This window comes from Bos mutus, chromosome 22 (genome assembly GCF_027580195.1).
Source record: "Bos mutus isolate GX-2022 chromosome 22, NWIPB_WYAK_1.1, whole genome shotgun sequence".
Taxonomy (NCBI): Eukaryota; Metazoa; Chordata; class Mammalia; order Artiodactyla; family Bovidae; genus Bos; species Bos mutus.
In genome coordinates this window covers 50498891-50510112 of record NC_091638.1, presented here as the reverse complement: position 1 = coordinate 50510112, position 11222 = coordinate 50498891, and the positions used below count along the sequence as shown (strand labels likewise).

The window sequence follows — 11222 nt, the reverse complement described above, 5'->3', positions numbered from 1 at the left end:
ACTGGCCTCCTCTAGCTGGTAAACACATGGGGGGGGGGGGTGCATGCAAGCTAGGGCCCCAGACCTTGGTGCCAGTCTGTCTGCCCACCCTCCCGTCCCCTCCTGCCAAGTCAGAGCCTTTCCCATCTCCAAGTCCCAGCCAGGGTGGATGGCCCAGTCTACCCCCTCCAATGTGCCTCTGAATTTCTCAAGCTCTGAAAGTTACCTATGATAAGGGTAGATTCTGCATTCTTTCCAGTTTAATCACCCTTGAGCACTTCCTGAGCAGCATCACCCCTGGTGGCCTGGGCTAGGATACGGGGATACAAGAGAACTTACAGCCCCCAGGAGTCCCAGCAGACCTGTCCCCTGACCTGAGAACCTGACCTGACCTGAGAACATGCCCCCTGGTTGAGAACTGCCAGGAGGAGGCTCTGCAGGAAGTCCTGGCCATTTCTCTGTCCCTTGTCATGGATGCAAGTGGACCAAATGCTTGCCATGCCACCCCCAACCCATGCCCAAGCCTTAAGGCCAGTGTCTGAAGGCCAGACTTAGGCTTGCCTGGAGCTGGGCCCAACCTCAGCCGAACCCTTCTGACCCCATCCTGGGTGGGGTCATCTCCAAACCTTTGGCCATGAGTGAGTCTCTCCTGGATGGTTCCCCGTGGCTGCAGGAGTCCAAGTCAGGAAATTGAAGCTGGGGCTGGGGCTGGAAGTCTAGCCTGGGACATGACTACTTAAGCAGGACCCATCAGTATCTTTCTCCTCAGGGGGTGTTGAGGAGCCTTTCACATCCTTCCCTGGCTTGGTCACAGCCTCTCGGCTCCCTGGGCTCTGGGTGGTCTCAGTTACCACACCGACTCCACCACTGGTGAGGACTCTCCTGGCGAGCTGGGCACAGGCCAGAGCCTGTGTCCTGTCTCTGGGTGCTCAGTTCATGTCTGCAGAATGAATGAATGGCCTAGCACTCAGTCCTTCCTACTGTCTGCCCACTGTCATTGAAACAGGAGTTCTCTGAGTTGTATGGTACATCGGATCCATGGCTTGCCAACCCCACACATCACACACATTTTCTGCCTTTCCTGAAGATCATGGTGGAGACGCGGGGCCAAGGAGAAGCTCCAACGTGGGGGATTTCGAGGCAGGGGAAGAGGTGGCTCGCTAGAGCCTTGCCTGCTGCTGGCAGTGCTCCACCTCTTCTGGGTCCCGTGCACACTCCATGTGCCTGTGGGTGAGCACGTGGCAGGGTGTATGTGCACACGTGTGATGATGTCTGTGAGTGTGTGCTCTTAGCCAAAGGAGATGGCAACAGCACAGTGTGTGCAGTGGTGCCCAGGGGCACGTGTTTGCATTCTGTGTGCACCCAGGCATGCTTGCGTGCATGTGCACAAGGACACTGTAGCTAGCCAGTCCTGGTCCCCTTCCTGCCTGACACAGGCCTGAGGACTGGGGAGTCCGACTCAGGGTGTGAAAACTGGACTCAGGAAGAGGGCAAACCGTGCCTAGGAGTGGGGTGGGCTGTGATGACCCTATATCATTGGCCATTTGTAGTCTGTCCACATAGGGCCGTCCCTCACTCTCAGGTATGTGCGGAGATAGCCAGATCTCTGTTCTTTGTGGAGAGGGCACCCTAAAGATGAGAACCCAGGGTTGGGACCGGGGTGTGGCTTGTTCCTCAGCACTCAGCCAGAGGGGCACAGGCAGGGCAGGGCCTCAATATTTTGGCTTCGGCCACCAGCTGCCCTCCAGACAGGAAGTAGCGACACAGCCGAGTGCCTCCTCTCACCTCTTCCTGGCCATGGAAGACACAGACCTTTGTTCCTAGCCCCACTCTTCAGAGCTAGACAAGTCAGGGGCCATGGATTCTAGCCACCCCCTGACCAATGGGAGGCCCTGTAACACATGGTGGAGTTTGGGACTAAAACAGGGCAGTTGGCATTGGCAATACCCCATAGCCTCTATTAGGGTCTCCTAACGAGATCTGTATCCTATTCACCCTGTGGGCAGGGGTTGGCCCGGGTTGGGAGACAGAGGAGGCAAAGGGACCCCCCCAGTTGACAGTTCTGGCTCCCACCAGAGAGGCAGGATAAGGTGGGAGTCTCCATATCCACAGAGGCCACAAAGGAGCCTCACCCTCCAGCTCAGTTTGTATCTCCCATCCAGGACCCAGGACTTATGAGCCCCCTACCCTGAGTCCCTGCCACACGGCATCAAAGGCCAGCACTCCTACTCCTTCATATTCTGACTGGCTGACAGAAGCCCCTGCTTACCTAGCACAGAGCTCCAGCCGTGGTTCGGACTTCAGAGGGAATCTGCACTTTCAGGTCAGCTCCCCCAAGAAGCCCAGATTTTGACACAGACCCTCCCTTGGAGGCAACAAAGCTCCAGGCCTCCCAGCCATCAATGGAACTGTTTGGCTATTGTCGATGTTGCTGACCTCGGCCCCCATGGAGGACCCAACATGAGGGAAGGCAAGCAGTCTTTCCCTCTGGAGCTTGGGGAGGGGGCTCCCCCACCCCTTCGTGACTCACTCCAGGCTGTGTGGGTTATTTCATTATGTTTGAAATTGCCATGGCAACTAGCTGGCAATCAAGGGTAATTGAGCTTGTCACCAGGGCAACAGGGCAAAACCCACAGCAGCCACTCTCTCTGGTTGCCCTTGGGGTGCAGTAAAGGTCAGGCTAGCCCAGGGCCAATGTCAGCCAAAGGGCTCTGGGCCTCCCTGGAAAGGACAGAATTGCCAAGGTCCACGGAATTCCAGTGTGTAGAGGAGGGTGTACCTTGGGAGTGCCAAGGCCCCCATCCCTGACCCCATGCCGGCAACCCCTGCCCTTCTCTCCGCCATCCTGTGCCTAAAATACGCCATGGTAGTCAAAGCAAGCAGAAACAGAACTTTTATGTGCTCATAGATGGTACTTGTAAATGGCCCATGGGCCCTCCTCGTCATACTCACGGCGGCTGAACCACAGGCTCTGGAAGGAGTTCCGAGACGCCATGATGGAGCCTCCGAGCCAAGCAGCAACGGCCCGGTGCGGAGAGCCCAGTACAGTGGTACCAGGGCCCAGCTCCTGTCTCAGGCGCTCAGGAAAGCCAGTCAACAGGGTGCTGCCACCGTCCAGCACCACATTAGCCAGCAGCTGCTCCTGCTGCTTGGCCTCCAGCCGGCTGATACTGAGGAGGGCTAGCTGTGGAAGGCCCGGCTGATTGACGCCCAGCAGATTGGGTTGGAAGAGAGCCTCTGGGCAGCAGAAGCGCTCAGAGCCCAGTGTGATGACCTGCTTGTCCGGAAGCACAAAATCCACCTGGGTCTGGGACTGCATGCGGGCTAGCTCAGCCTTCATGTCCATGGCCACGTAACACCAGGTCTCTTTAATCTGGTTGACCAGCTCTGCCTTGAGCGGTGATTGGCCACCCGCCAGCAACAGCTGAGCCAGGTGTTCCGTAAGGTCGCAACCTGCCACGTCCAGCCGGTAGGTGTCAAGGGGGGCCAGATCCCCAGTGACAATGGGAGCCACGTAGGACGTGCCGTGGCCACTGCCCAGCACCAGCCCAGTGGTGCGCCCGTAAGCATAGAGCGCCAGCAGGGCCTGGTGCACTGTCTGCATGGCTGGCACATGGAAACGCTCGAAGAGTATTTCAGCCACCTTTTCTCGGTTGGTGCGCGGGGAGATGGGTGAGTCGGCCACAAGCACAGCCAGCTCCTCGGGCTGCACGCCCAGCCTGCAGTAGAACAGGTGCTGCCATAGCACCTCCAGGGCATCCCAGTCAGAGATCACGCCTCGATTTAGCATTGAATAGGAGGGCTCTTGCTTCTCGGGCACCATGTACCTGGGCTGGCCCTGGACTGGGTGTTGCAGCAGTTGCACGCGTGAAGGCAGCACGCTGAGGACGTGGTCTTCTCCAGCCAGCCCGCATTTGGTGAAGCCTGTGCCTGTGTCAATCACCACGGCAGCCATGTCCTGGTAGGGGCCCAGCGAGTGGCGGCAGAGCACTGGGGACCGTACAGCCAGAGCATCCATGGTGGGCACCAGCTCATAGCAGGCCCCGCGGAGCAGGCTGAGGTGTGCAACCACTGGCGAGTGGGTCATGTCCTCGGTTGTCAGCTTAAATTGGGGACCCTGGAGCTGAGTGTCCACTGTGACCATGGGCAAGACCTTGCAACCGGGGCTGGGTGCGGTGATCGCGATCAGGGAAAGTTGCTTCTCCTGCACCTTGGGGGAGCTGCCATGCTGCCAGGACAAGAGCCGATGTATGCTGGAGCTTTGGGCAGCACTGGCACCAACCTTTTCTCTGTTTACATAGACGCAGGTCTCCTCGGGGGGCATCCGGTGTACCTCCACATGGGTAGGCGGGCCCAGTGGCTCACCTTCTTGGCCCAGGGTGGAAGCCTGACCAGGCTCCCTAGTGGTCAGGGCACCCCTTGAGAGAGTGGGCTCACTGGAGATGAGGGGTTCTTGGGAAAAGGGAGGCTGCCTGGAAATAGGGGTTCCAGTGAGAGGAGGTTGAACAGGAAGTGGGGGCTGCTTGGTGGAGGGGGCCTGCTCAGCTAGTGGGGGCTGACCACCAAGGGGGGCCTGCCCAGCACGTTTGACCTGAGGGCTGTCAGGGTGACAGCTCTCTTTCTGATTGTGGCTGCCTATATCCTCCTGGAGTGGGGGTCTGAGCACCTCCTGGTTTTTGGCTGCTGGCACCGGCTCTGTGGTGTGCTCTGAGCTCATCCACTGTTGTTTCTTGGTCTGGTCCAGAGAGGTGTCCTGCATCCCAGGGGCATCCAGCATCCAGATAGTGCGACTCCCTTGGTTTTTTTCAGCATCAGGTTTGGACCAGCCAGGATCATGGGCATGGCTCAGGATCCTCTCTCCAAATTGGAGTGGTGTCCCCAGTAGAACAGGCCCTCCGAGCATCCCCATCCTCATGGGTGTCTCAGCACCAGTGGAGCCTCGTGATTCCAGGTGGACCCTGGCCTCTTTGGGAACCAGGGCCACCTCTCGGTAGCTTCCCGATGAAAGGCTGGAGGGCACGGGGCTGGACACCACGGCCGTGGTGGACCAGAAGCTGGAACGATCGCTGTCAGGGGTGAGGATGGGCATGGGCAGTGGGCGGGTGGGTTGCGTGCTTTCGGAAGCATAGATGGGTGGGTGGGTGGGCATGAGGCCCACCAACACTGCCCGGGAGCCCATGGGATCATGACACAGCAGCCCCATCCTGGTGTTGCCTGTGGCCATGTCAAACACCAGCACACGGTCTTCCACAGCATCCCGTAACTGGCAGGTAGGGGCACTAGAGGCAGGTATCTGCATGGCTTCCCTGGGAGGTACTGGGGCTGGGTTGTGGCCACTTAATTGGCAGGCAGATGGCGGCCTGCTGGAGCAGGGGTTGTTGCAAACATTGAGGGGCTGCTGACTTTGCTGAGTGCTGCGGATCTCCTGGCTGTCCCTCTGGCTCTTGGGGGTTCCTGGGGGCCCTGAGCCTGGTTTGGGGCTGCCTGGCCTAGAGATACCGACCAGGGGCTTCTCCACTTGGTTCTTGGGATGCCTGGGTAACACTGGCCTTTGGGTAACCTCGTGTACCTGGCTCTGGTCCTGGGATTTGTTCAGGGTGGGTGCTGGGGTGGGAGGCTCCTCCTGAGGATGGACATTCAGTTTGTTCTGGCAGGATGTGACCCTTTGGAAGAATCCAACTGGACTGGCCACTGGTTGCCATATTTCCCAGGCAAGAGGTCTTGGGACAGGCCCTTGGTGGTGGCTTTGGTATCAGTCAGGTGGTCAGGGTTGCAGGGGTAAGATTCTGCTCCTGCCATTGAGATTGGATCCACACCTGGAGTACTGGCCCGGGTTGGAGTTGGCGTTGGAAGAGCCTGAACCGGACCTGGGCCCTTGCCCTGGCTCTGATCATGACCTGGAGCCAGAAAAGGACCTTGGGCTGCAGGTGAGCCATCTTCCCCTAAAGGGATATACGGTAGCCATCGGCTCTTCCTAATGCCCGCTGGGGCAGTCTGCTCCGGGCTGCAGGGGCCTTTGCCCCAGCCTACGAGGACTTTAGCTGGAGCCTTGCCCTCCCCCACCACCTGCACCTGAAGCCGGGAACAGTAGAGTCCATGCTGGGCCGTGTCACTGGAGGCATCACCGCGCGTGTACACCGGTAGGGCCGGGGTCCTGGTCTCCATGATGAGATGTGTTTGGGCTCCCACGAAAGAGCCTGGGAATAAGCTAGTGGAGGGGAGTCTCAGGGTGTCCTGGGAGGCCCTCTCATAGCCACATTGGGAGGTAGCCTCCGTAGGCTCCCGGAGGTGCTGATGACAGGGCTCATGGGTGTGGGTCTGGGAGGCTGAGCCATAGGCCCCATCTGAGTTGGCCTCGGTGGACAATGGCACCTCATGCCTCGAGGATGCGGATCCTGAGTTTATCCATGGTCCCTGGGACCCTCTAATGCCACCCCCCAGCTGCTGGCTGCCAATTGAGGGGTGGCCCTGGGGGCCCGATGGATCAGGGCCCCCCACTTTCTTGGTGACTTCCATAGTCCTGCTCCATGCCCTAGGTGCCCTGCCCCCGCTTCATTGCCGTGGCAACCCCACACATCATAGCACCCCCATGACCTGGGGGAGGGTGAGAGAGTGTGGGAAACCAGGGGCCCCACCCCCCTGAGGAATGGGGGCCTGCCCAGGGAATCTTGGGTAATGGGAAGAGCAAGGGATCCCCGTGAAGTCTGGCAACCCTACACTGTCCTCCTCTCTGACAGTCAGGTAGTCACTCTGCCCAGGCCAGCCCAAGAGCGAGGGTAGAGCTCCTAGAGGTGAAGGACCGTATAAGACCAAGGGGAAAAAAATATAGGCAGGGAAGACGCCGAGCGAAGCCCCTGGGTTCCCAGTCTACCTCAGATGCCAGACTTGGCTCTTTTTCCCCATTTCCCACGTGGCAACTTGATGCTTAAACCCTGACCCACGGATGCCGTTCGAAGTGTGTGAGGCCCATGGGGAGAGAGGGGAGGCCAAGCCCCTTCACCACTCAGTCCTGAGAGCCGGAAGTGGGTGAGGGGCCCAGACTCAGGCTCTAACTCCCCTCCCCCATGTTCCCCGGCTCCTGCTCCAGGGACAGACGCTCCTTGGCAGTCTTTCTGCTCCAGATGGTTTTCCTCTGCCTGTGCCTCCCAAAGCCCCCTCCCCAGAGCCACATGTCCTTCAGGCCCAGCCCAGTGTCCCACAGAGGTGGGGATGGGGGTGACATGGGTGGGGGTGGGGCCTCTGCTCAGAACCTTCCAGTCACAGTGTTCTAGCTCTTGTCACATTGTGTGAGCCTCACGCTGGCAGAATACTGGGCGTAGGACACTGGACCAACCAAAGAGCAATTATGTAATGGGGCACAACAGGGACACAGAGGTTAGGGGACTGCCCACGCCGAGGGCACAGGGCTGGTTCCACACTGGGAGTATGGTGGGTGAAGGACTGGGTCCCAGGACCACACACAGTGAGGACATGTGGGACAAAGGACTGGGCTTGGGCAGCACACGTGAAAGGAGGGTATTAGACAGGTGGGCGGTTCCATGCTCCATTTCGTAGATGGCAAACAGAGGGTCCAGGAGGCATGGGACCCTTCTGGCCCACCAGCCCAGGCCCAGTTGAGCCTGGCAGCCATAGAAAACAGTCTCGGTTTGGGGACCGCCCCCATAGCCGAAGGCCTGGGTCTGGAAGTTCTGACTGGGGTGGGGTCAGACCTTCCTCCACCCCCAGCTATGAGCCCTGGGCCTCTTCCCTCTTGTCCCCCAGGGCTATTTTCTCAGGCCTCAGTCTTTCTACCCAGGAAACAGGTCTGTGGAGAAAGCGGCTATAGTCTTGTCCTCTGAAACGGTGTGTTTTCACCAAAGTTAAAAATAGTGCTTACGGATGGCCATGGGGTGTGAAGCGATGTGACCAGGGACCAAGGCTAGCTTGGTGCTTCATCTGTACCTTCCTGGGCAAAGCCTGACTCAGCCACGGCTCAGGCCCCCAGGGCCCCTCCCCATTCCCCAGATGCCGCTTTTGATGAAGAAGGGGGACAGAGGTCTCTGGACAGACTATGGTCCAGGAAGGTGGCATGGCCCAAGGCTCTGTGGCCTGTGCATGCGTGCATTCACACACACACACAGGCTTGCTGAACACTATTCACCTCAGTAATCTGTCCCCGAGCATACTGCTTTTTTTTGTTTGTTTAATCTGGTTTTGTTTTTCCCCGTGACAGAGATGCTAGTAGCAGCCTGTTGTGCTTGTGGGAGGGCTGGAGCGGGGGGCGGGGAGGGAGGCCCTGAAAATCACTGCCTGGCCATCCCTGAGCCATCCCCCCACCTCCTGGGGAAGTGAGGCATAACCCTTTCTGCCAGGGCTGAGGTCCTCTGCGACAAACTGACCTGAGAAGGGTGTGGCCCACGAAGGAAGGACCAGAGAAGGCAGTCCGGAGCAGAGACAGCTTTTCCCACCTGGGACGCAAACACCCCTGATGGCAAAAGAGAACACCGACTGCTGTGGACTGGGCGCTTCCTCTGCACCTGGCAGTGCTGAGCACCGCGAGCCAGCCTCACAGCAATTCAGTGAGAGCCGGGTGCTGTCATCCTTATTTTACAGACGAGGCAACCAAGGCACAGGGAGGAGAGAGAGACTGCGGAGGTTGCAGCTAGTGAGTTGTAGAGCGGAATCCGAGGCCAGGCCACCAAGCTCGGGACCCACACTTCTGTAACTTCCGGTGCCACCACTGGGTGTCATGCCCAGGGCCAGGCGGGCATGGACTCTGCTGGAAGGGAACCAACATGCCTCCCTTCCGAGCTCTGCAGCCTCAATCCCTCGATACTCAAGCTATATCCCACTTGGCCCTTCTGCTTCTCCTGGTAGCTTAGCAGGCGGCTCAGGCCTGGGAGGGGGCATTTTCCTGGCGGGCACTAAGCCAGTGCCTCCCAGGAACCTGGCGGTGCTGAGTAGGGGCTAGTTACTTACCCTGTGGGACCAGGCTGAGTCTTTTGTACTCACAATTCTTGGCTGATCAAAGCCCACTTGGCTTCATCCAGCTAAGGGGAGGGGCAGTGGGGCAGTCAGAGAAGCTCCCAGGCGGGGCCCCTTCTACCCAGCCCCTCTTGGGGATCAGGCAGGGACATTGCCCCTGTACCCCTCCCCCCAACATGTTTTTAAATAGTCTCTCACCAGGAAGAAGGGCATCCAATTCTATTTCTGATTCTGGAAAGTGAGGAGGGCCAACATGTTGCCATGGCAACCTGGAGAGCCCCTCCCCCCCAGCTGAGCCCATTCCCCAGGCTGAGGGCTGCCTGGGATGAAGGGGCCAAGAAGCAACAGGGAGGAGCTCAGTCTGAGGGGAAGGCCATACCGAGACTCTTCTGTGAGGGCAGGTTTCAGTGCTGCCTCTCTTCACACTTCACCTGACCCGAGGGCTGGCTTGGAGAGTTGGGGGAGCCCCAAACCCTGGGGAGAGGGTCAGACTCCAGGAGATGGGGACAGTCCGCTCACTCTGAGAAACCCTCCTTCCTCACGGATCAGGCTGGAATCCTCCTACCCAGGAGGTTCTGGGGACGGTAGGCAGGAAAGGCCCCGTGAGCAGCCAAGTTCCCCAGACCTGGTTTTTCAATACAGACATGTCTTGGGTTCGGTGGTGTTCCCAGGGGTCAGCTCGTCAAGTCGCTGGCCCTGCACTCTTCTAGGTGACCTGCCTTCCCCGCCCTGCACTCTGGGAAGACTCTAGACATCTTAAAAAAAATCTAGGATCAAAAGGAGCCTTAGGGGGACTTTCCTGGTGGTCCAGGGACTAAGACTCTGCACTCCCTGTTGCAAAGGCCCTGAGTTCAATCCCTGGTCAGGGTTCTAGATCCCACATGCTACAATTAAAGAGCCCATGTACCTCAACTAAGACCTGGTGCAGCCAAATAAATAAATAAAATAAAATATGTAAAAAAGAAGTCTTAAGGGGCTCCCAGTGCAGCCAACCACTTGCTAATGGAGTGAAAAGCAATGCAGCAGCTCATCCCTGCCTACTGTCCAGGGGCTCAGACACCAGCCCTGTGTCCCAGAGGCTGCACATGGGTAGCACTTAGATCTGTGGAGGGAGGGCACTCCAGGCAGGAACACAGCCCAGGCAAAGGCAGGCTTCTGAAAAGCCCCCCGAAAGGACCTTGTTATCAACCCTCTCTGGGTGGGTCCTGATGGGAAACCAAAGCCCCCCCAGGAGGAAGGCTGTATCTGCCTCCTCTCAGCTCTATACCCAGCACACTGCATTTTCCTCTCCTCCCTGTGAACTCTAACTTCCTACTTCCCTGGAAGTCTCTTCTGGCCCGGGTGCACCCATTCCATGGAGCTGGCACCTTCTCCCTGCCCCATTCCCTGCCTGATCCCAAATAATGGCAGTTATGGTGCAGAAAAGCCCAGCCCTAGAGGAAGCTATGGTGGGATGAGGGGTGATAATACACCTCACCTGGGATGTGAAAGGCAGAATCCAAGAGTGAGGGAAGACGTGTCTTTTGAGCTCTAAGGCGCAGGAAAATTTAAATAACAGATGTTTAAACAACCTTCCCTGCAAGCCATGGTGCAGTGACCCCTCTGCTGTGATGTGTTACAGCTTAAAAATAGCCCACAATGAACCGCTCTGAGCTCCAATTGACTCAAGCTTACGTAACTCTGCGTGAAAGATGGCCAGCCGCACCAGCCACAAGGGAGGGCAACAGCACAGCCACCCTGACTGCTGTCCACAGCTGGCTGAGGGGCTGCGCCAGCTCCCCCCACCACTTCCCTGGGAGCAGCCCCCCATCCAGCCAGGAGTCGGGAGGGAGGAGGAGGGAGTCCTTGCTGCCAGAAGCAGGGCCTCAAGACTAGCGAGAAGAGACCTCCCACCACACCTGCGATGGGGACGTGAGGAGGGCTGCCTTCCTGCCTGGTCCCTGTGGAGGGTGGGGGAGACTTTGAGAACAGATGGCTGGGTCAAAGAAAGCAGGGCAGGAGCCCATGGGGGCAGAGGGATGGGGCAGCCCAAAGAATTCCTTTCCCCCTTTGAAGAGGGGGCTCCCCAGCTCGGAGAGACATGTCAGCAGGACCGATGGCTGACTGAAGCTGTCACTACCGTGTAGCCCAGAGGAACTACAGAGGAGCCTTGGGGGGACTCTCCTGGTGGTCCACGGACTAAGACTCCACACTCCCTGATGCAAATGCCCTGAGTTCGATCCCTGGTCAGGGAATTAGATCCCACATGCTGCAACTAAAGAGCCCCTGTATCAACACTA

At 58.3% G+C, this 11222-nt stretch overlaps 1 protein-coding gene across 1 annotated transcript; it reads right to left on the bottom strand.

The window, feature by feature from the left end:
- Positions 1 to 2881: 2881 nt before the first annotated feature.
- On the bottom strand, positions 2882 to 6495 carry LOC102278420 (uncharacterized). The gene is made up of 2 exons (XM_070358956.1): positions 5842 to 6495; positions 2882 to 5602 (listed from the first exon to the last, which is right to left on the bottom strand). Exons 1-2 carry the CDS (start codon positions 6493 to 6495, stop codon positions 2882 to 2884), a joined length of 3375 nt encoding a protein of 1124 aa, XP_070215057.1.
- Between the last annotated feature and the right edge of the window lie 4727 nt (positions 6496 to 11222).